The sequence below is a fragment of the Bos taurus genome, chromosome 19, assembly GCF_002263795.3.
Source record: "Bos taurus isolate L1 Dominette 01449 registration number 42190680 breed Hereford chromosome 19, ARS-UCD2.0, whole genome shotgun sequence".
Taxonomy (NCBI): domain Eukaryota; kingdom Metazoa; phylum Chordata; class Mammalia; order Artiodactyla; family Bovidae; genus Bos; species Bos taurus.
In genome coordinates, this window is record NC_037346.1 from 52,167,250 (window position 1) to 52,191,639 (window position 24,390).

Here is a 24,390-nt window from a genome sequence, read left to right on the forward strand (position 1 = left end):
CCTATATCCAATTGATGACAGACTACATAGATGTTACAGGAACATCAAAGCCCATCCCAAATGGAATTCATCACTGGCTCCACCAGAGTTGTTGCTCATAACTAGTTTGTGATTGGCAGGAAAGCTATGAAAAACCTAGACAGTGTATTAAAAAGCAAAGACATCACTTTGCCAACAAAGGTCTGTGTAGTTAAAGCTATGGTCTTTCCAGTAGTCACGTATGGTTGTGAGAGCTGGACCATAAAGAAGGCAGAGTGCTAAAGAATTGATGTTTTCAAACTGTGGTGCTGGAGAAGACTCTGAGAGTCCCTTGGACAGCAAGGAGATCAAATCAGTCAATTTTAAAGGAAATAAACCCTGAATACTCCTTGGAAGGACTGATGCTGAAGCTGAAGCACCAATACGTTGGCCACCTGATGCGAACAGCCAATTCACTGGAAAAGACCCTGATGCTGGGAAAGATTGAAGGCAGGAGGAGAAGGGGACAGCAGAGGATGAGATGGTTGGATGGCATCCCCAATGCAACGGACATGAAGTTGGGGAAACTCCAGGAGATAGTGAGAGACAGGGAAGCCTGGCATGCTTTAGTCCATGGGGTTGCAAAGTCAGACATGACTTGTTGACTAAACAACAATAAAGATGTGATTAACCAAACTTCTGGTCAACCAAGGAAGAAACCATGGAGTCATCCTTAGCCTCCTCCATCTCCCAGAGCTATAAAGAATCAATCTTTATCTCTGTCAATATGAATCCTTACTATGTCTCAATTCCACCCATCCATCCTTTGACTGAACTGGTACTGCAGCCTCACTACTGGTATATCTTATCTGTGAGTCTTCTATCAGACTTTTTTCCCCTTCCTCTCTCAGGTAGTGGGACACATTTCCACACACATTTCTCCATCACTCCCCTTACACAGGAAAGCAAAGCTCCTTGGTGCTACTGAAAAGACCCTCCATGAAGTCTCTCTGGCTATATCTCACTCCTATCTCTCAGAACTTAGGGCCTTGAGCTTTAGGCTTCATCAGTAATTAACTCCAGGTTTCCTGCAAAGACTGGGTGTTTTAAACCTTGACATCCTTGCTCAAGTAGGACCCTCTGCTTATAATATCTTCCAAACCATACTTTATAATCAGCTTGATGGTCACCACTTAAAGATGAGTTTGTGACCTCATCCTGATCTGTGTTGCTCCTCTTTGCCTCTGTGGATAACACTATCATAGGATATCAACAGTACCCATTCATGAGTGTCTTTCAACCTTACACTGTATGCTGACCAAGGACAAGCCCTGTGCCAACTCATCTTTATATCCGCAGAGTCCTTCGTGCAGTACTCGTATGTGGTATTTCCCTTGGTGAACTGAGCACTGTGCACAGCACTGCACAAAAATGGGCACTCAAAACTTGGTAACACTAAACATGTAAAAATACGTAGGTCTCCCTGCACTTACCACGGAGAGGAACCAAAAGTCTCAACACGTTCATTTTTGGTTCCTATACACTGACTTGCAAAGAATCTTGAGTTCTTGAGGCTAGGAAGTCAAGGACCCAGAGGTGAAAGAGGAAAAGGGTAAAATACAGAAAGATAATCACCTCTGTGAAGATGGCATGGCGTTCTGAATCCATTGTGCAAAGGTGAGCCTGGAGGAAGTCTGCAAAGGAGTTATGGTGCTGCTTGTAATAGTATTCTTCCGACAGGGACTGTGCAGTGAACTGGCCCAGTGAGGAAGCATTCAGCCGAACCACAGCATCAGGGGTGGCACAGTCCAGCAGCACTGACTTGGCCTGCTCAGAGACTTTCTGGTAAAGCTCATCAGTCAAGGCCTCGTGCCCTAGCTGCTCTAGGACCTGGAGAACCACAGAGGCACACGTGTCTGAGTGGTACCCAATGAAGACGTCAGAAGGGCTGTATTTGGGTCTGGCTAGAAACTGCTCAGCTTTCACATCTATAAACTTCTCCACCCAGACCTTGAGCTCTTCCACGATATTCTTCTGCCATTCCTCCAAAACAGTGTTGATGTCCAGATAGTGCTTCTCCAGCCGGTTAATGAGGGGGATGGGAAAATGTTTGTAGACGACATCTTTCTCCTCAATGACTATCAAACGGAAGTCTGAGTGAACCCGACATTTGACCCGATGGGTCCCCAGACCAAGGTCCACGTACTTCTGACCGCCGAGGTAGACGTAGTATTGATTGAGTGCGTCGTAGAGGCTCTCATAGAGGTTCTGCAGGTTGAGCAGCACCACCATCTTGCCGGTTTCCATGCAGATCTTTACTCGGTTGATATTTCGGCAGATCTGGGTATACTCTTGATCTTTGGGAAAACTGGATCCAAAAATAATCTCTGGTTGATCTGTAATGAAGAACTTCTGCTGCAGGATCCTCAGGGCCACATAATTTCTGGTCAGCACAAGCAGGTAACGGGACTCAGAATCATCCAGCTCTCTGCCATGCATCTTCTGAAGATGGCCGTATATGTTCTGGTGGATCAGCTGCATGGTGCTGACTTCCTCTGTGTACTTTGCCTCGGGTAAATTGGCTGAAAAAATGTCCAGGGCATGAATGTCGTCTTTGCCACTGAAGTTTCGAAGGACAGCTTGTGCAATGTCTTGAGGGGAAGGCTCCTTATTGGAAGCTTTTGCTGCAGCAAAGACCATTTTGATGAGGCTGTAGTAGTCACGAAGCCCAAAGAATTCCTTGTCCTGCCTCCTACAAACTGTTTCGTAGGCTTTGGCAAAGGATGTGAAGTATCCTTGGATTCTTGCTTGGACGAGGCGGTCTGAAGCGCAAATTCCCCTGGCGCTCTCAATGAGCTCTCCTTTGTCGGGGCTGCCACGTGACACAAATATACCCCGGTTCATCTTGGCGGGATCCAGGGCCCAGTTGGAAATGCCTATGAAGCCAACTTTTTTGTGGGGGGCAGGATCGTCCTCAATGCATCCATCTTCCAGCAATGGGTGCAGCGCCTTCAGGGGCATTTTGGGTGAGTCTTCTGCTAGTCCAACCTCATCTAACACCACCACGGACACATACTGCTCAAGGTCCTTCCCCTGCTGGAAACGGGCACACTGCTTGAAGGTGCCTATGATGCCCTGTGGGGTGGAATGTGGACTACACTGGAATGACACCAGATGGACCTCCTTCAAGTGCCGGAAGAGGTCCGAGCGTGCAGCCTGGCCTTGCATGGCATCTGCCACGATGGTCTTGGCAAGAGATTTGGAGCTGCCGGGCTTGCCCACCAGGAAGAGAGGAATCTTGAGCTCAATGCAGATAACCATCATGAAGACGTTCTCCTTCAAAGCCAAGTTCCTGGCGATCGTTTTCCTCAGAGATACACCATTCAGAAAAAGATCCTGGGTTCGCGTTATCTCATCTAAGATAACCCTGCTGTCATTATACGGTGCTGGAAAGAACTTGCAAATAGCTTTCCGATAAGATTCCTTCTTCTCTAAAGAGGCGTGGTAACATACCCCGATGGCCAGAACCAGGGACCAGAGGACAGGATCTCTCTCAAAGTCATTTTGGATGACCTCGGTCTCAGAGAGAAAGGAATCCAACTTAGACAAGAGCATCTCACTGTGGTCGTAAAACCATTTGAAAACTTTCACACAGCGTTCTACATCCCTGAGGCTGACAAAGCTGCATTCATTTTGTCTTTCCCTCATGAAACCCTGAGAGGCAGAAAGCACTTCCGTGATTACATGAGTCTCGCTCTGCACCACCTTGATGGACTTCACCAGTCTCTGGACAATCTGATGGATGTAGAGCTTTTCTGCAGAGTCATTCAATTGTCCAAAGTCCCACACCAGGGGGATCAGGCTGGGCGGCAGAGCATGGACACGGTACACCAGCTGCCTCAGGGGGATGGAGCCAAGCCTCTCGGCCGTCTCTTCTGCACTAACCCTGTACCCCAAGCCGGCTGACTCCAGACGGCAGATCATCTCCTGGGTGTGCTTCCGGTAAGGGTTGCAGGCTGCAATGATATGCAAGCCAGAATTCTTAGCCAGGGGCTGGCCACCCACTGTGTGGTCGCACAGGACCTCTTTGATGCAGCTTATGGCCTCTGTGGTGTTGGCTTCATCGAAGAACAAGATGGTGTCCAACTGATATTGGGCCTTATTGAAGCGGGCCAGCTCTTCAGCCTCCCTGACCTTGGAGTAGATCATGTCGGCAGTTGTTCCTCCATGGACCTTGACCAACTTCATGGTTTCAGCATCGGCACCCCCACGCCGCAGGTCACTAAGGAATTTAATGAGTCTGGTTTTCCCACAGCCGGTTTCTCCCATGATGATGACAGGGATGCCGCACCGGAAACGCATCTCAATGGCAAGGATCTTAAGCATATTATCCGTTGTAAGCTCATATGTTTCATCAGGGTCAGTAGCCCACTGGATGCCCAATGCCAGGCACAGTTTTTCAATTTTCTCATGTCTGGGCAGCTGGTCAAAGTCAATGTTGAAGGGCACCCTCTGAAGCAACAGTCCCTGGTACAGTTGCACTGTCATAACATCCTTCTTGATTACTTTCCCACTCAAGTGGTCTATGGCATCAACACCACCGTTCTGGTTGGATTGGAAATGGAAACCTATGAACGTCATGGATGTGTGGTCACTGTTGAAGAAAACGTATGGGTGGGGCTCCGACTCCCACCTCTTCCGGAGAGTGAAAGGGGCGAGGTCTTCTTCTTTGACCCCATCCATAGTGAATGTGTACTTCCCCGGACTTTGGTCAGATGTGTGAAGTGTAGGTGTGGCGAAATCTCGGGCCATGAAGATCATGAAGGTGACTACAAAGTTCTTGAAGCCCATCAATGTGTCTCCAACAAAGGTGGGATCACAGAAGAGAGAGGCCTCACAATCTCTGAGCTGGTAGTTCAGGAACCGAGCAAAGTTCTGAAGCTCTGACCAGGATGGGTTTATCACCCCGCAGTAAATCAGGAGGTGTTGGATGCATTCGCCAGGGCTGCCCTCAACAGAACCTTTTTGGTACTGGAATGTGTCTAGGTTTTTTTTCTGATGGAACCGTCTTAAATATTGGTAAGGTCTCTGGAATATTTCACTACAGAATTCTCTCTGATCCATTCCTGGCTCTTTGTAGCTCTGCTGAGGATCCAGCTCCATGTTGATCACTTCTTTGGGAGATCTGCAAGTCACCTTGGGGAAGACGTCTAGAAAACTGAACTGGGGGACAAGTGCATTCTGGAAAGGAGAGACACAAATGAAATGAGTTATGGCTGAATTTCCCAAAAAGCGCTTTTTGTTTTAATCCTCAACCTGGTCTAAACTGCATGGACCTTTATGAAAAATCACTTTTCATGAAGGGATTTCTGTAGATACCTCTTTGCATGAGGTGTTACCTTCTGCACATTCAGGCATGGTGTGAGCTGCACTGTAAGTAACAAAGCCCTTTTCTACTCAGCCTCTTGGAACTAAATCTCTCCATCAAGCACATACATGTGTGTTTGTGTGTGTGTATGAGCATAAAACTCCCTTCAATTAAGAAACCGATATAATGGAGGTCTCTTTCCCATGTTGGCTGTCATTAAGAAAGACGGTGCTTCTCCTAGCACATGAATTTCCTGCATTCCAGTCACCACTGGCATTTAATGCAGACACACAGCACTCACCCCAAAGAGAACAAATCTAAGGTCTATTAATAAATAAAAGAATCTTTGTATCCCATGCATTATTTAAAACTAAGCTTAAAGATTCTTCTTTACTGACACTGCACTCAGCTACTCTGCTAAGGCAAAAGTGGGGAATCATAAACATGAATAAAAGCCCCTGCTCCCACAGCAGCATGAGAGTGCCCTGATACACACCAGCTTCGAAGGCCGTCGTGGCAAAGTCGAATTCCCTTCTAGGATTTCAATGATATATAAGTGGCATGGGTTCCGAAGCCACATCTTCCCATTTATATCCATTAAGTACTGGAGAATGAGGAGTTTGAAAAGAAACACCCAAATACCAGTCCGCACCTGAGGATAGAATCATGTGGGTCTGTAAATACTTACATAAAAGACAGCAGTCCTCCCAACCCTAAGGACCTTCTTATTCTGCTCTATCTTACAATGATACTGAGTATCAATACATGTAGAAAGAAGAAATTCTTTATACTGGAGCTAGGGTACGGCAGGATGTGGAAGCTGTGTCTTTCCCTATCCAGCCACTCAGCTACAACCTGGGGGCAGCTTACTGGAGTGAAAGTGAAAATGTTAGTCGCTCAGTTGTGTCTGACTCTGCAACCTCATGGACTATAGCCTGTCAGGCTCCTCTGTCCATGGAATTCTCCAGACAAGAATACTGGAGTGGGTAGCCATTCCTTTCTCCAGGGGATGTTCCCGACCAGGGATTAAACCTGGGTCTCCTGGATTGCAGGCAGTTTCTTTACCGTCTGAACTATCAGGGAAGCTCGACTTACCGAAGAGGTCATGTCAAAGTGGAAAATTATGGGTCTCCTCTGATACGGGGCATCCAGGAAAGGCAGAAGGGACCTCAGGACTTCATTCTCATCCACCTGAGGGTCAATCAATCGAATAACTTTTAGAGGCACTTTTGCTCCATTAAACTGCATTCTCAGCTGGCCGTGCAACCTCTTCACAAAGAGAGACCTTCCTGTTGACGTGAACATATGAAAATTAGATGCCAGGGCTGCAGATCAAGAGTGAGAATGTCCAGAAAATCACTTCTCTTTGTACAAAATTCAAAACTGATGCAACCTAACATCAGCTTAAAGAATACTTTAAGCTGAGTATACTTGAGTCCTCAAATTTCCTTGCTGTTCCCTCACTCAACAGCCCTGCTGCTTCCTGGGGCTAAGGATGGAAGTCTGAGAATGAGGTCAGGACAGCAGAGCTCGCTTCATGGGGGAGGGGAGCGAGAGTCGCTGGACAGAAGGGAGTACCATTAAAGGGATGCAGTCAACAGAATGGAAATCATGATGGCGACTGAAGGTGGAGGCATCTGTTTCTTCTCAAGACAGAGGAAATATACCTGTATGTCCTGATCAGGACCCACATCAACCCCAAAGTATTCAATGGACTTAAAAAAGAGAGAAAGAGAAAAAACAGCAGAGAAGCCAGTTTAAAGGAGGAAGATGGCTCAGCCAAGCTGCGACCAGGTGAGATAAGTATCCCGCTCCAGTGCGGGGCCTGATTTATAACTTCAGGTGAGTCAATCCTCCAGGGACTTAGTTCCCCACCTGCAGAAGGGCTTATCTGAGCTCACCTCACTCCCCACTGGACAAAGAAGGGCCATCAGATGGTCCCTGGGACGGGGGACTCAGCAGCCATTATTACCTACACCCGCTCTCTCCGAGGCTACGATCCCAACACACATGCGGTCCTGGAACACGGAGGCGGCTGACGGGGTCTCTTCTGGGACTCGGAAGTGGTGAGCCAGGTAGGCCTGGATGTCCTTGAGGGGTGCCTGGGGGGTCACGAGGACCTTGTGCTGGCTGAAGGCCGAGGGGAGATAGCAGTGCTCCCGCTCACAGTCACAGACCATCACGAGCCGGTAGTGCTCCCGGTGGGGCTGTGTGCACAGCCTCCGGAAGAGCGCCTCTGCCCGGCAGGCCACCTCGTAGCTCAGCTGGTCTGCATACAGCAGGCTATAGACCCCCAGTCCCTGGGAGCCTGGGGTCAGGCAGCGACGCAGGAGCAATGCCACCTCCTCGAACGTGGTTTCTGGGGTGCAGATCAGCACTTCATCGTAGGTGGGCAGAGGTTGGTGTGGGGTCTGCATGTAGATGGCCAGGGCGGCTGGCAGCACCTCAGAGTGGCCACAGACGATGAGGTTGGGCTGGCCCTCCTGTAGGCCGTGGGAGAGCTCCCGCTGCACAGGGGGTCCAGCCATCCTCGCCAGGTGAGCCAGACAGTGGCCAAGGGCCTCCAGGTCCAGGCAGTGAGGCAGGAAGACACGCATGCATGTCATCGAGCATTTCATGATCACCCTCAGCTTGTCCACCAGTCTGGACTCAGAGAAGGGCAACAGTGGCAAGTCTTCCACCACTGTTCTCTCCTGGTGGGTGTTGGCCCTTCCACTGGGCCCCCTGCAGGCCTCCGAGACATCCCTTGGGGTGCAGTTGCCTTTGATGAAGGAGAGCATGGTGAGGGCAGCGTCGCTGGGCGTCTCCCTCCCGAGCTCCAAGCCCAGGTAAACCAGCTGCTCAGCAGTGTAGTAGTTGAGGTAAAAGTGCTCAGCTCGCTTCTCTGCCACGAATCTCTCCCAGCGGCCCAGGAAGTCCTCCAGCTGCCGGCAGAGGGCTTCCAGCAGCTGGACGACTGGCCCGCCCTCCACCAGTGGGCGCATGAGTCCCAGACAGAAGTCCAGCTGGATGGAGGCACCCTTTAGGGGGGTACAGTACACCTCGGCTGACCAGGCCCTGAACAGCATGTTTCCAGCAGAGTAAAGGTTTATGAAAGACTGGACAAGCCTCTGCACGTTGCAGAACACCTGCAGAGAGAGGACATGTAGTCTAGAACAATACAAACAAATGTATAATTTGAAGGGCTGGGGTTCATGTCCTCCATGGTTCACTGTGGCATCTCAAGCATGAGATTGATCATGGAAGGTCTTCCTTTCTTATTTCCATAGTCTCTTTCTTAGGAAGCAATATGTTGTGAAGATAAAGGATATCATTTATAAAGTACAAATGAACTTTACAGATTAAAAACTCATAATCAAAAGGATAGACTGTTACATAAACTGATATGCCTTTACGATTGTGGTTACTGTGGATTTCGATGAACGATGTCCAACTACATCTTTAAGTATTTTGGGATGCTTGCTGATTTATGGAGAAGATGGACATCTCTTTGGGTCATGAATTTGAAATACATGCACTCTGCAAGACCCACTGGCTCTACTCTCCACAGTTTTAAGAGCAGAGTGATTCCCATGAATTAAAGACAAACTCAATCTCTTCTGACTTCCCAGGCACCTCAGCAGTGAGAGTGCTCAGCCCAAACAGATGGATTAGGACACTTGCTCCAACGTAGATACAAATCCTTACCTCGGAAAATACCTCTACGACTTCAGCATTGCTGTGTTCTTTCTTGCCAGACATCAGCATCAATTTGTTCAAAAGCTCTTTCAGCTCTTCTAAAGAGTAGTCTCGCTTCTCCTCGTGGCCTCCCTGGCCCTCGGGAAGGATTAAATGCAGAACTGTGTCTGGGGAAATCTGTGGAACAGGGCACAGTCAGAGGTCGATTTGGGGAGGCAGAAACCCCCCGACGACAGCAGCCCGTAAGAGCCTCCTGCAGCTGTGCCTGCGATGTGAGGCTCACCTTTTGGCCATCCGTGGGAGCCTTGATCACATAGATGCCTCTGCTGTTGATTGCTGTTGCCAGGGACAGGGACGAGAGCTCCACAGACCCATGACTCTCCTTCACTGTCTTCAGCCACTCGAGGTTCCGGGCAGAGTCATGCTGTCAGGACAGAAGGAGAGAAAATGGGCCGAAGCTTAGGCGTGATCTTCTTCCTGCCACTCTCTCCACCTCTACCTTCCAGGGACAGACACCTCCTTCCCTTCTCTGGCCCAGTGTGCCATCACCCACAGAGGAGGCGTCCCTCATCTGCTGCCCACCACTGCCACGGGCTTTGGCTCTCCCTCCTGGGTCACAGGCTGTTGCTGCAATGGCTGTTCCTCTGTGTTCCCACCCAGTGCCCTGGATACATGGACAGGGAGCGACAGGCATGAACTCAGCTCTCTGTGAGAAGCGGCCTTCAGCCAGGCCCCTAACCGGGGATAATGGTGGCTGCAACAAGCACGTGAGCTCTGTGAGCTCCTGCCATTCCTCTTCCGCTCCTTCACCCCTAGTGGGGCCTCAGCCACCCTGTTAGGCAAGTTATGAACTATAGGCTTGCTTGAACCCTGGTGCAGCTGATTTATGTACACGGAAATGTTTACTTTTCTGATTAAAAATGAATCTGTACCAATTGTGGAAAGTACGGAAAAATACCAAAATGTATATATAGCATATTAACTAACAACTACCCCCATTCAGAGAAAACCACTGGTAACATTTTAGCACATTTCCTTTCTATCTTTTTTCCCATGTATTTCCACTGGAGAGATCACTCTTATTTACATGCAGTTTTATATCCAGTTTTCTAACAATAGGACAGAGAAAGCACTTCCATTTGGGAAGAAAAACTGTTTTTAAACATCCGTTTAAAAGGCTGCATTAAAAACCTGCCATGTGAGTGTGCAGTTGTGCCCCTAGTGTTTCTAAGTGACACTTCGTTAAACTTAACCTGCTCTGGAGCCAGAAATAAGACTCACCAGTTTCGTGGGCAGGTTGTGGTCATTATCCAGAGCCTTCCACAGATCTTTCAGGTGTTGCATGAACTCATCAAAACCCGCACTTGTGTCCAGCTCATAGAGCAGGGGCGCGTAACCCTGCACAGCATCGTGGAAGCAAGCTACCCGGTCCACGTCAATGTCATTCTCCCCCGCAGAGATGGAGGCCAGGTCTACGAACACCTTCAGCTCGGTGATGCCTGGGGCAGAATGGGTAGATGAATGTAGGGCTCCCTGCGATGATAGGAGCCTCAAATTTGGAACAGTGCTCCTTACTGATGCTATTCCTGGATAGTGAATTTTTTGGGTTTTCCCACTCTGCTTCAATAAGAACCTGGGGCACTTTTTCTTTTGCCATTTATGTTGTTGTTCAGCGGCTAAGTCGTATCCAACTCTTGCAATCCCATGGACTAGCCTGCCAGGCTCCTCTGTCCATGGGATTTCCCAGGCAAGAATACTGGAGTGTGTCACCATTTTCTTCTCCAGGAGATCTTCCTGACCCAGGGACTGAACCCGACTCTCCTGCTTGGCAGGCAGATTCTTTACCACTAAGCCACCAAGGAAGCCAACTCATTTATGTTGATACTACTGAACAAGACCTGACCTTACTGAACAACACCAATGTCTGGGCATTGCATAGGTTTTTTTTTTTGTGTGTGTACTATTTCATGTAATCCATGTAATATTGCCATTTCATTATTAAAAGTAAGCTTAGCTGGTAAATAACATGTTGACAGTCATCTACAACCAACGGCTGCTTACTAATCGAATGAAGCAGTGAAGCTGGGATGAGATGAGCACGCAGCCCATCCCCTGTCCCTGGACAGCAGGGCCATCCACCTTCCTTCTTTCCTGCCTCCTTCTTCCCTCCATGCATTAATTCTGCCAAAATCACCCAAGCCACAGAGCTAAAAAGACTGCCAAGCCTGTGTGCAATGATAAGTAGATGTGATTACGTCTAGAAGACAAGACTGCCTTGGCTTCTAGTAAAAAAAAAAAAATTTCAAGCAAAGGAAAAAGCTAAAGGGACATAATTTTTTAAAAATGATTGCCTGCTGTTCACAGCGTGCATCCAGAGTGAGAGGGAAAAAAAAGTAGCCAAGGAAATGGCTTTTACAATACCAAATGAGTGATACTATCCTGATATAAATTCTACCTACAAACCTAGGCACACCTTGCACTTTTACCTAATGAATACAGATGAAAACTTGCTAAGAGACTAGAATTATTCCAATCACTAAAACAGAGAATTATGGGAGGTGATGGAGGGCTAATTATAGTTACAATTATAATCATATTATAAAATATAAATGTATTAAAACAATGTGTCATGTACCCTAAATTTACGCAATGCTATAAGGAAAATAGTGAGGTGAAAGTTGCTCGATCGTGTCCAACTCTTTGGCACCCCATGGACTATACAGTCCATGGAATTCTCCAGGCCAGCATACTGGAGTGGGTAGTCTGTCCCTTCTCCAGGGGATCTTCCCAACACAGGGATCAAATCCTGGTCTCCCACATTGCAGGTGGATTTCCTACCAGCTGAGCCACAAGGGAAGCCCAAGAATACTGGAGTGGGTGGCCTATCCCTTCTCCAGCAGATATCCCCAACCCAGGAATTGAACTGGGGTCTCTGCAATTGCAGGCAGATTCTTTACCAATTGAGTTATGAGGGAAGCCCTTATTTGTAAAATACATTTTAATTTAAAAAGTTTGAATGTAAAAAATGCAGAATATGATCAAGGGAGTGACTGCCCAGAAGTTCAGGAAGACCACCCCGTGAACCATCTAAATACTCTCCAGTCTTCTGGCCACCACAGTGACGGACTGTACCTCTGAGAGCCTCCTGGACCCAACTAATGAACTCCTTTCTCCGGGACAGCTCCTTCAGACACTGACACCGAGTCTCATCAATATCCTGCAGAAGCTTTTTGGCACGGACAATTTGCTGGTTGATACGGTCCAGTTTTTTGTGGCGAAAATTGTCCAAGACAGTCTAGAAAGTCATCAAAGAAAGCTGTCAAAGACAGTCTGTAAGACAAGGCAGTATGTGGGCTGAAACTGGCTCCTGGACCCCCAAGAAGAACTGTGCTGACCATCCCAATAGTCCCTCCCACCAAACTTCTAAAACTGACACTAGCAGTCACACTACTGGTAAACAAAGCTAAAAACAAAGCCCTTGGCATATTCAGGCATTGAATAAAATACAAATAACCCTGAAGGAAGCTGTGAAATCATCTTGCCCAGTTTTTCAAAGCCAGAGATCTGGGATCTCCCCACAGCCGCCCCGCCCCCAACCCCAAGATGTCCCCAGTAAATAACTTACAAAGCTTAGTAAGGTGTGGAGAACACTGAAGTCACCAGTCAGGCCCAAATTCTCTTTGACCTCCAAGATGACCTTGGCTGAGTCGACAGCCTGATGCAGGTGATGGTATTCCTTGATCTGCTGGACTCGCTCCTTGATCCAGTCCTTCTGCTCTCTGGGATACAGAGCCGACATGGTCTGGAGGTCTTCAGTTAGGTCGCTGTATTTATTCACAAAGTCCTTGAAGATGTCATCGATTTCCCCAAAGGTGACCTCCCCTGACTTCAGATCCTGATACAGTTTCGTAAACCTTTTGAAACAAGGACAATATAAACATTCATACACATCCTCAGGCTGAAATATCTCGCTTTCCAAGTTCTCTTCTGGCTCACTCAGCTCCTGTGCAGCTTCTTCCCAGAAGATCTGGAAGATGTGACTGTCCTTTAGCAAATATGCATTTTTGGCCATTTCTTGGACTTCAGGGCTCAGGTTATAATGTGTTGTCCACTTCGAGTCAACGGGGGTGGCTGACAAAGTCACTGTCACAACTTGATTTAACTTTTTCCCACTGAGGTCTTCCGAATGTCTTTCAGCAATCTCTCCAAAATCCACTTTTGAAACCATAAGAGAACATCAAGTCAAACTCTGTTCACAATATCATTTTACTTTCCCAGTTTTCACTCCCCTTGCTGCTCTTAAGGAAATGCAAGTGAACACACTTGGTGCATTTGTTCTCAGTGAGCATCCCTAAATCTCCACCCTCGCCTTGCTCTTCAGTTTTCTTGACAAAGAAGGCTTTGCACCTTCTGGGTGAAGATGACCATTTGAAGTCTGCACATGTTTCCATTCCCTCCCCAAATCCTGCTGCAATGATAGAACTGAGATTGTTTTTCAAAAGCCATAAAGCAACAGGGCTGGGAAGTATAGCAAAGGAAACCACAGCAACAAAACTTTGGAACTTGAAAAGCAGATGTGCTGAGGGTAAATAATGTTTCAAGCCTGAGAACTTGGGGTCTTAGCCCATAGTGGGGAAACCTGAGATTCTGCCAGGCGTCTGTCATCACAGAATTTCCCACATGCACACATCCTGGCTGCACAGATGCTGGAATTTGGGTGATGAAATAAGGAGGATTGGGCTGAAAGTCTGCATAACAAGTCATCAAACAGGCTCATTTTCATCCCAACCCATTCCATCAGCAGGCTGATGGCACCTCCTCCACCCTGGCATGCAACAGGTAGTTTATATTCTAGAGAGGCTCTAGAGGGCTCACAGAGGGCTCTCTGGATTGGGGGGTTTCAGGTACATGGCGGAATAAAGGCATTTCCAGACACCTACACTTCGTCAGGAAGCTAACAGTTGGTATGTGCCACTAAATTTGAAAAGCTAGAAAGGAGAAGAGAGGACACAGGGAGTAGAAGGAAGGACTGGGGCTAGATACGCATCTTAGATGCTGAGAACCCTCCAGCCCTCATTGCTGTCTTGACTCCTAGAGACCTGGCAGGCAGCGCTATATCTTCCAGGCAAGAGACTGGTGATCTGAGCAGCCCAAGAGAGAGGAGCTAAAGATACAGGCTATTTCAAAGCCTAGCCACCCCACCCGCAGAATCCCCCACCAGGGCGTTAGTCCCCCCTCTTAATATAAACATATAAAAAAGAATTCTAGACAAAGGAGTAAACCCTTAAACATGAAAAATAGACATTAAAACATACCAAGAGATAAAAGTAACTTGGAGGAAAGAGGAAACTCTTTAAGAAAAAGAAAATCTCTAAATCAAAAATACAAAAAATATCAGAAAGATATGATACTATCACCATGAACCAGAACAGGATAGTATGGAAAAAGGATCACTCAAAGCAAAAAGAATTCCTGTAAATTAAATAAAAGAAAGAAGAAAAAGTAAAAAATTTAATGGCAAGCTTAGAAAGAAAACTTAAGAGATTGCTCAGAAAACAGAACAAAACAAGACATGGAAAATAGGAGAGAAAATATATGGAAGTTAGATGACTATTCCAGGAGCTCCAATATCCAACTGTAGATTCCAACAAAAGAAAAAGTAATCACTTAACTAACACAAGAAGCTTCCCCAAAACTCAAGACTTGGATTTCTAGATTACAAAGACCCACTTCAGTATGCCCAGTACAGCAGATGGGAAAGAGATCCATTTCAAGGAACATCATTATGCCATTTCAGAATAAGGGGGACAAAAAAAAAAAAAATCTCAAGAGCATCCAGGGAGAAAATATGTCATCCACAAAGGATGAGAATCCCAGATCAGATCATATCAGATCAGTCACTCAGTCGTGTCCAACTCTTTGCGACCCCATGAATCGCAGCAATCCCAACCTACTCTAAACAGTGACCCCACAGAGACAATGGAGCCACAAACCCCAAATCCGGAAGGAAAGATCTGCACCAAACAACAGATGTCCTGTGAGGGCAGACATTTTCAAATAGGCAAGAACTCCTGGGCCCCTTACTCAGGAGAAACAGAGTGTGTATTTCACTAAAACACAGGAGGGAGAGCAGGGAGCCATAACACCCAGGATACAGATCCAGCTGAGAAGAGAGGCAAGATACCCCTAGGATAGCTTATCTCTGGTTTGGCAATATTCTATCTGAAAAAGCCAATGAATCTCCTTTGGAGGAAATTGTTGGTAAAGAGTCTGGCATTGAATTAAAAAAATAAATACATTGAAAACAAAGCATAGGACAAGATGAGAATTTTAAATCTAGAGAAGACAGTTTGCATAAGAAGTGGGAGAGAATAATGGCTCGGGTGTAAAGAATGTATTTACAGAGTCATGACATTTAAACCCTGAAGGCTGATGAAATTATGATAAAATTGGAAGGAAGTGAGATTGGAAAGGCTATGTGTACAAGACAGAAATTGGAAAAACAAGGAAATCTAAACCCTAATTTTCCATAAATGATAATGTTTAAACCTGAAAAACCAAGAAACAGGCTATTTAGAGCTATGTCAGATAATTACCAAAGAATTTTTAACTTTATTAAAAATTAACACATTAGAAAAAGCCTCCCCCCTCCAAGATAAAGGGCTGCTACTCTGATATGTTTTTAATCATATTATCCTTTGACCCTTCTCCCCTGCGGACCTTTCAATTTTGTTTATTTTAATGCTTTAAGAATATCACCTTTTATCACGTCTTTTACTCTCCCACACAACTTCAGGAGGGAGTCAACATTTGTCCTCTCTTTCTTTAGAGTGAATAGTTCAATCTTCCTCAGATTCAGCACTTTTTCCATAGGGTGTTTTTTGTCTTGGGCTAAAGAACTTTTACTCTCTGGAAAAAAAAAGAAAGGAAAGGAAGTCAGTAGAACAAAGAAATATCCACTTTGTGGCAAGCCATTGCTCGAACCTCCCGTGAGTGTGCTCCACATGCTGGGCTGTGTGGAGGGTGGTGCCAGAGCCTGTATGCATGGCTACTCCAAGATGTCCCGTGTCAGTCAGTAGGAATAAAAACAACCAGTACTCTAATGTGGTCAGTATTTGATCACTTCCCCTAATTTTCCAAATAGGGAAAGGAGTATGTCAAGGCTATATATTGTCACCCTGCTTCAGTCAGTCAGTCAGTCAGTTCAGTCGCTCAGTCGTGTCTGACTCTTTGCGACCCCATGAATCGCAGCACACCAGGCCTCCCTGTCCATCACCAACTCCCGGAGTTCACTCAGACTCATGTCCATCGAGTCAGTGATGCCATCCAGCCATCTCATCCTCTGTCGTCCCCTTCTCCTCCTGCCCCCAATCCCTCCCAGCATCAGAGTCTTTTCCAATGAGTCAACTCTTCGCATGAGGTGGCCAAAGTACTGGAGTTTCAGCTTTAGCATCATTCCTTCTAAAGAACACCCAGGGCTGATCTCCTTTAGGATGGACTGGTTGGATCTCCTTGCAGTCCAAGGGACTCTCAAGAGTCTTCTCCAACACCACAGTTTAAAAGCATCAATTCTTTGGCGCTCAGCTTTCTTCACAGTCCAACTCTCACATCCATACATGACCACAGGAAAAACCATAGCCTTGACTAGACGGACCTTTGTTGGCAAAGTAATGTCTCTGCTTTTCAATATGTAATCTAGGTTGGTCATAACTTTTCTTCCAAGGAGTAAGCGTCTTTTAATTTCATAGATGCAGTCACCATCTGCAGTGATTTTGGAGCCCAAAAAAATAAAGTCTGACACTGTTTCCCCATCTATTTCCCATGAAGTGATGGGACCAGATGCCATGATCTTCATTTTCTGAATGTTGAGTTTTAAGCCAACTTTTTCACTCTCCTCTTTCACCTTCATCAAGAGGCTTTTTAGTTCCTCTTCACTTTCTGCCATAAGGAAGTCAGTAGAACAAACAAATATCCACTTTGTGGCAAGCCATTTCTCGAACCTCCCGTGAGTATGCTCCACATGCTGGGCTGTGTGGAGGGTGGTGCCGGAACCTGTATGCATGGCTACTCCAAGATGTCCCGTGTCAGTCAGTAGGAATAAAAACAACCAGTACTCTAACGTGGTCAGTATTTGATCACTTCCCCTAATTTTCCTGAGGATTAGAAGCCATCCCCTGACAAGTTCCTGGAGAGAGAAGCCATCATAAAGATGAAAAAGATCACCTCTCCATAAGACACACAGGCAAAGAGAGATGCTTCTGAGCTCCTAACTCCTCAGGAGCCTGAAGTCCACATCTCAACGTGATACTTACTTAACTGCCAGATGTCAAGGAACCGATCCATGTGTTCTAGGATCAGCTCCAGGTGCCCAACTAAAATTGTTCCACTGATGAGGTCATTTGTAACTTCTGTGAACACAGAGCCTGCAGTGGCCATCAACTTCTTGCCTTCCTTGGTAATATTTGCTAATATTTCCTTGTTGGTTCCTGACCAAGTTAAGAAGAGAGTTAAAACGGTAGGCACCCCACTTCCTTCCCACTTTAATGGATTGCTAGTACCTCCTATTGCTCTGCCCCAACTTTCATATAATAAAGCAAACTCATTCTGTATTCCCAGGTATAATTCTCACATTCTTTAGAGGGCAGGATTTTCAAACATACTTAGTTTAACCACCAGAAATTTTCTTTCCCAGTAATATTAAGATCAAACATTTGGGTCATGTAATTAAAATCAAATATAGAAGCTTTATTCACAATTGCAAAATCTTGGAAGTACCCAAGATGTTCCTTAGTAGGTGACTGGACAAACCATAGTCCACCCACACAACTGAATATTATTCAGTGGTTTAAGAAGTGCGCTACTAAAAGGAACCTTTGATGCATATTGTTAAGCAAAAGAAGCCAGTCTGAAAAGGCAACAGAGAGTATGATTCCAACCATGTCCCTTTCTGGGAAAAGGCACAACTGTATAGGAGAGGAGAGGGAAGGAATGAACTGCTGGAAACAAGGAAGTTTGAGGGCAGTGAAACTGTACCATAGGATATGGTAACAGTGGATGTACACGTTAAACATTTGTCAAATCCACAGGAAGTACAAGAGCAAACCCTAATGTAAACACTGGACTTTACTTATTCATAACATATCAATATTGGCTCATCAGTTAAAACAATGGTACTGAAGCAAGATGTTAATAATAGAGGAAATTGTGTGTGTTGAGTGGGTAGATACGGGAATACTCTGTACTTTCTGCTTAATTTTTCTGTCAACTTAAAACTGCTCTAAAATATGAGGTCCGCTAATTTAAAAGACAGAAATGGAATATTTTCAAGTGAGTAGCTTTTAATAGACAACAACAAAACAAGAAGAGCCAAGTCAATCTTCTTATTTGATAACTACAACAACTCTGGCATGAGAGGAACTTGGGTTTTTTGTTGTGTTTTTTTTTTAAGACCGTCTCAGTAATTAGATGAAATTGACACTCAAAATAATCTGTGGATTATTAGATCTGAACCTATGACTCACACATAAACCTGAATATAACATTTTTAGGGCATACACATTTCCCCTCTTTGGTCACAAACTCTGGGGTCATGGAGGGTAGGGGTGGGAGAATCAGGCAGTACTTAGTTTTTGCTAAGGTCACCAGTACTGGACTGGTGACCTTACATGGATCTCAGAATAATAAAGACAGGGCTTTAGATACAGACACACTGGGTTTGGATTTCAGTTCTTAACACTTATTATCGGCGAGACCTTAGGTAAGTCACATTACACTCTCCACCTCAGCTCTTGGTCTGAGGTTACTACGTCAGCCCAGTAGCTGTTAGTATAGCAGTTTATTTCATCAATGGTGGCTTTCAGTGTTAGATCTCAATTATAATACAAGATACTCTGAGCCTTCCTGGGTCTGTCCATCCAAGCTGCTTCATTTGGCAAACATCAACCCGATCTAACTGACTAACAGATCAAATACTCTGCCGCCAATCTTGAGTCAGGAGGTACCACTGGACAGATGCTCCAAGCACCCTCCATGAACATACCATATAACTTGAAGAGGTGCTTGATGTCTGGCCACGTGAGCAGGTGATTCAAAACCCCACCCATGTCCTCTACAAACTCCCCTCTACTTGTTGGCCAGGACTTGGTGATCACAGCAGACACAAGGTTGCCACATTTTTGCAAGTCATTATAAGAGATTTTCCCAAGGATGCTGGTTTGAGACTATAAAAAGATGAATAGAGAGAGGGATATTTAGAAGGTTATATGGTTGATTTACTTTTTAATAAAGAAGCAAATTACCTACCCAACAGCATTTCAGAAGTCTCTCATAACTAGTTTTACAATGCGTCAAAAAGCCAAAAGAGTAAATAAAATACTTAACTTTTCTGAGGGCATTTCCATTTTCCTGTCCACTGTCTCCTTAAGATTGAACATTGGGGATGTGGAAACAGGTAGCCACAGACAGATACTGACAGAACCCACAAATTACCCCCCTCTTCTCTCGCTCAGTGCCATTTTTCTTGGAACTTTCACATTATTAAAAACATTAAACATAATACTGCGGCTGCTAAGTCACTTCAGTCTGACTGATGTCCGACTGATGTGCGGCCCCACAGACGGCAGCCCACCAGGCTCCCCCGTCCCTGGGATTCTCCAGGCAAGAACACTGGAGTGGGTTGCCATTTCCTTCTCCAATGCATGAAAGTGAAAAGTGAAAGTGAAGTTGCTCAGTCATGTCCAACTCTTAGCGACCCCATTTGGTATTATTAACTGTAATTATTTTAAAGTTGTCTACAAACAACACACATTTTAATTCTCTTCCTAAGTGAACTGATAAAATCTTTTCAACTCTAAACATTTTTCTTCCATAATGCTTTGTTAACCTTTGGGGTCTTTTACTGCATGGTAAGCAAGTGATAAAGCTAAGGGTGGGTGAGTGGCAATGATAATAATGAGGCATTTAGGAAAAGCCTGCAAGATTGCTGGAGATTACATGTGAGCTGCTATGATGCAAAACAGCAGCAGGAAGCTGAGCAGCATTTCACAGAAGGGGTAGAGTACTGGATTTCAGGGTGGGGAGGGGTTGCCCAGAGCCCATTCTTTGCTTGGGTGCAGAGTCTCGGAACCAGCAGTGCTTAATAGCCTTTGGCTGGTGATGTCAGAAAGCAAGTATGCATCCAAATGCGGTTCTGAGTGGGAAAGGTTGTTCACCTGGCAGACCGAGCCCACGGCTTCAATGGCACACATCTCAAAGCATTTCGCCACACTGTCTTCTGCACCTGCAGCAACCCAGTGAGAGCTGCAGAAGGCCAAAATCCGGGAGAGAGGCATCTCCTGCAAGACGGGAAGACGAGGGTGTGAGAGCTTAGGGGTGCGACAGTCTCAGACCCTGTGCAATGCAAACACCCTAGTAATTTTCACTTTCCTAGTGTCGTATCAGCTCCCTATTACTGTGGCCTTCTTCCCATCCCATGAGAAGCATGTCCTCCATGCTTCTAACCATTAGACCAAAAGGGCCAAAATAACCTACTTAGCAGAAAAAGCATCCGGCACAGCAGCTTGCAAAAAGCAAGTGAAACTGAAAGTGAGAGTCGCTCAGTTGTATCCGACTCTTTGCGACCCCATGGACTATACAGCCCATGGAATTCTCCAGGCCAGAATACTGTAGTGAGTAGCCTTTCCCAAGGGATCTTCCCAATCCAGAGATTGAACCCAGGTCTCCTGCATTGGAGGCAGATTCTTTACCAGCTGAGCCACAAGGGAAGCTCAAGAATACTGGAATGGGTAGCCTATCCCTTCTCCAGCAGATCTTCAGGACTCAGGAATCAAACCAGGGTCTCCTGTATTGCAGGCAGATTCTTTACCAACTGAGCTATCAGGGAAGCCCGCAAAACATGGGTAAACTTTTTAAAAAGATTTCTTCCTTGCTTCTCTTTTTCCTAAAAAGACCCATTTAACAATTACATATAAGACTCATGTGTTTTTAAAAAGCTGAATCTTCTAGGGTCACAGGCCTCAATTAAAAATGGAGAGCACTTTTGTGTTTTCCCCCAGTTGTCACTGGGTTAACAGGGCTCTTGTCACCAACAGGCCTCTTAGAGCAAAGAGCACATAGGCTTAGTTAGTGCCTATTAGAGCTTCACACAAGCCAAAGTTCCCCTGGTGGCCAGAAACTGTGCCCTTATTCTTCTCTGGGATACCATCTGTGGTCGAACTATTAAGGCTGAATCAGAAACAGTCACCTGAACCCCAATCCCTGTCCATTCAAATGCAGTCATCACAGGTACTGGATAGTCCACGTGGTCTGGTTCCAAAAAGAACATCCCCTGCCTTTCAGTACCTGTTTGAGCCTCCCTGCCATGTCCCCCAGCAAGGATTCCTTCCAATCATACTCCACGGGGAAGTTTATTTCCACCAGTCGCCTCCAGACCTGCAAAATCCACAAGTAAGGGACAGCCAGTAAGACAGCTAGATGCCACCGTGGAATTCTATGAAAGAAGACAATTATGGTAAGACAAAGAGCACAGTGCTTTGAGGACACGCTGGTTCAGACTCATTTTTGTCCAGTTGTCTGCTGCGTCAGTGGTAAATCAGGGCAACCCACTTTAGCCTTATAAAACAGAGGGTCCTGAGGGGGCTGGGTCACCACTAAGGTCCACTACTGCTCTTCGTCCAGAAAGGATTTCCCTCCACTGTTTTAATTTCAAAGAATTTCAAACTTTAGAGAAAGTTGCAATAACAGCATAAGGACACTCATACCTTCAGCTAGACTCCCCAACATTTAAAGTGGCTGCTCTGTCTCTTTCTTTTTTGTGCTCCCTTTAGTCTTTCTAGAAACAGGCACTGTCTCTGCTGAACCAGAGTTGCAGATGCCATGCCCCTTGGCCCTTGCGCAGGCATTCCCAACCCCATGGCCCTTCTACTACACACAGTAGTACAGGTGTCACTCTGAGGCCCGTTCACTCAGGTGACATCTTCCTCATCTTTCTCCCTGCCCACATTTTGCCACTGTTCACTAGTCAACTGACTGGGTCCAGGGTCCAACTGAGGGACACACGGCATTATCATGTCTTCTTTCTAGAGGAGTTCTCCAGCCTTTTCTTTCTTCCTTTATGACAGTGAAAACATTTTTTCGCTTTCCCGTTATGGTTTATTACAGGATACTGAAGGTAGTTCCTTGTGCTATATAGTAGGATCTTTTTTATCTATTTTATACATAATAGTTTGTATCTGTTAATACCAAACTCTTTAATTATCCTTCCCCCACCTCCTTTCCCTTTTGGTAACCAACAGGTCTATTCTCTATGCCTGTGGGTTTATCTCTGTTTAATAAATAAGTTCATTTGTGTTTTATTTTCAGTTCAGTTCAATCGCTCAGTTGTGTCTGACTCTTTATGACCCCATGGACTGCAGTACACCAGGCTTCCCTGTCCATCACCAACTCCTGGAGCTTGCTCAAACTCTTGTCCATCGAGTCGGTGATGCCGTCCAACCATCTTATCCTCCATCATCCCCTTCCCCTCCTGCTGTCAATCATTTCCAGCATCAGGGTTTTTTTCCAATGAGTCATCGCATCAGGTGGCCAAAGTATTGGAGCTTCAGCTTCAGCATCAGTGCTTTCAATGAATATTCAAGTCTGATTTCCTTTAGGATTGACTGACTTGATCTCCTTGCTGTCCAAGGGACTCTCAACAGTCTTCTCCAACACCATAGTTCAAAAGCATCAATTCTTTGGCATTCAGCTTCCTTTCTGGTCCAACTCTCACATCCATACATGACTACTAGAAAAACCATAGCTTTAACTATACGGACCTTTGTTGGTAAAGTAATGTTTCTGCTTTCTAATATGCTGTCTAGGTTGGTCACAGCTTTTCTCCCAAAGAGCAAGCATCTTTTAATTTCATGGCTGTAGTCACCATCTGCAGTGACTCTGGAGCCCAAGAAAACAAAGTCTGCACTGTTTCCATTGTTTGCCCATCTATTTGCCATGAAGTGATGGGACTGGATGCCATGATCTTAGTCTTTGGAATGTTGAGTTTTAAGCCAGTTTTTTCACTCTCCTCTTTTACTTCATCAAGAGGCTCTTCAGTTTCTCTTTGCTTTCTGCCATAAGGGTAGTGTCATCTGCATATCTGAGGTTATGATATTTGTGTTGTATTTTAGATTCTGCATGTAAGTGATAGTATTTGGTATCTGCCTTTTTCCATCTGACTTACTTCACTTAATATGATAATCTCTAGTATGATACTAGAGATTACTCATTTCCATTACTTATTTTGATATTCAAATTGCCTCAGATTTGGCTAGTGAGAGCCCCCCAAGGCTAGCTTCTGTTTCCTTTTTTTTTTTTTAATGTAATAATCTTAGATGAACAGAAATATTGCAAAGATAGTACAGAGACTTCCAATGAACCCGAGTGCTAACACTTTACGAAGCCATAGTACAGTTGTGAAAACCAAGAAATTAGCATTGATAGATTATCATCTGGAGAAGGCAATGGCACCCCACTCCAGTACTCTTGCCTGGAAAATCCCATGGATGGAGGAGCCTGGTAGGCTGCAGTCCATGGGGTCTCGAAGAGTTGGACACGACTGAGCAACTTCACTTTCACTTTTCACTTTCATGCATTGGAGAAGGAAATGATAACCCACTCCAGTGTTCTTGCCTGGAGAATCCCAGGGATGGGGGAGCCTGGTGGGCTGCTGTCTATGGCGTTGCACAGAGTCGGACACAACTGAAGTGACTTAGCAGCAGCAGCAGCAGATTATCATCACCAAAGCCACTAACTTTATTTGGATTTCACCACTTTTTCCCACAATCATTCTTTTGCCCTCCAGGGTATATCCTAGGATATCACCTGGGTCCTGTCTGCTTGTGAAATGTCACCACTTGATTTCAAGTACTTTTACTTTATGGTAATACACGGTGTTTCAGGCTGGCCTTGCACTTCTTCAGCCCCACCTTTAGAATCTGCTGTTCTTTCCAGAGGCACAGGGGTTTTTCTGTTTTGTGTTTTAGAGGGAATGGCACTTAGAAGCCATGGCTGGGTGTGCTCACAGACCTGGGTGTCACCATCTCTAGGCCCTTTCAGTGGATGGAGCTAGGAAACGTTGCTTTTTACATCATGAGTTCACACTACACCTCTAGCTCTTTTCAATAGGCCTCCTTTCCCCTCCCCTGCTCCACATGTTCCCTCCTCCAATGAGAAAGAGCCCAAGCTTCCAACAGCAGCAACCCCTGTGTCCATCTGCCCAGCCTTACAGTACACACAACAAAGCTTCAGACTTGCTACACTCATTCCACTCCCAACTACAAAACTTCCAAACCAAGTGCAAGATTTATGTATGTTTTTTCTGTTTTGACCTTAGACTCTGTCCCTGTGAGGGT

General features: G+C 45.7%; 1 protein-coding gene across 5 annotated transcripts in view; it reads right to left on the reverse strand.

Annotated features, from left to right (window-relative positions):
- LOC509283 (E3 ubiquitin-protein ligase RNF213) overlaps positions 1 to 24,390 on the reverse strand; it is a 122,064-nt gene that overhangs the window by 47,173 nt on the left and 50,501 nt on the right. For 4 of the 5 annotated variants that reach the window (XM_015458943.3, XM_002696144.6, XM_005221118.5 and 1 more), the window contains 14 exons: positions 21,344 to 21,433; positions 20,215 to 20,337; positions 19,044 to 19,224; positions 17,317 to 17,490; positions 15,764 to 15,913; positions 12,630 to 13,219; positions 12,137 to 12,299; positions 10,286 to 10,503; positions 9,288 to 9,428; positions 9,014 to 9,181; positions 7,299 to 8,454; positions 6,422 to 6,615; positions 5,823 to 5,978; positions 1,594 to 5,199 (listed from right to left, as the gene is read on the reverse strand). In XM_015458943.3, the coding sequence (XP_015314429.1) occupies positions 1,594 to 5,199; positions 5,823 to 5,978; positions 6,422 to 6,615; positions 7,299 to 8,454; positions 9,014 to 9,181; positions 9,288 to 9,428; positions 10,286 to 10,503; positions 12,137 to 12,299; positions 12,630 to 13,219; positions 15,764 to 15,913; positions 17,317 to 17,490; positions 19,044 to 19,224; positions 20,215 to 20,337; positions 21,344 to 21,433 (7,110 nt within the window). Of the gene's footprint in view, positions 1 to 1,593; positions 5,200 to 5,822; positions 5,979 to 6,421; positions 6,616 to 7,298; positions 8,455 to 9,013; positions 9,182 to 9,287; positions 9,429 to 10,285; positions 10,504 to 12,136; positions 12,300 to 12,629; positions 13,220 to 15,763; positions 15,914 to 17,316; positions 17,491 to 19,043; positions 19,225 to 20,214; positions 20,338 to 21,245; positions 21,297 to 21,343; positions 21,434 to 24,390 lie in introns of those variants that run through there. The other variant, XM_059878347.1, reaches the window with a different exon arrangement.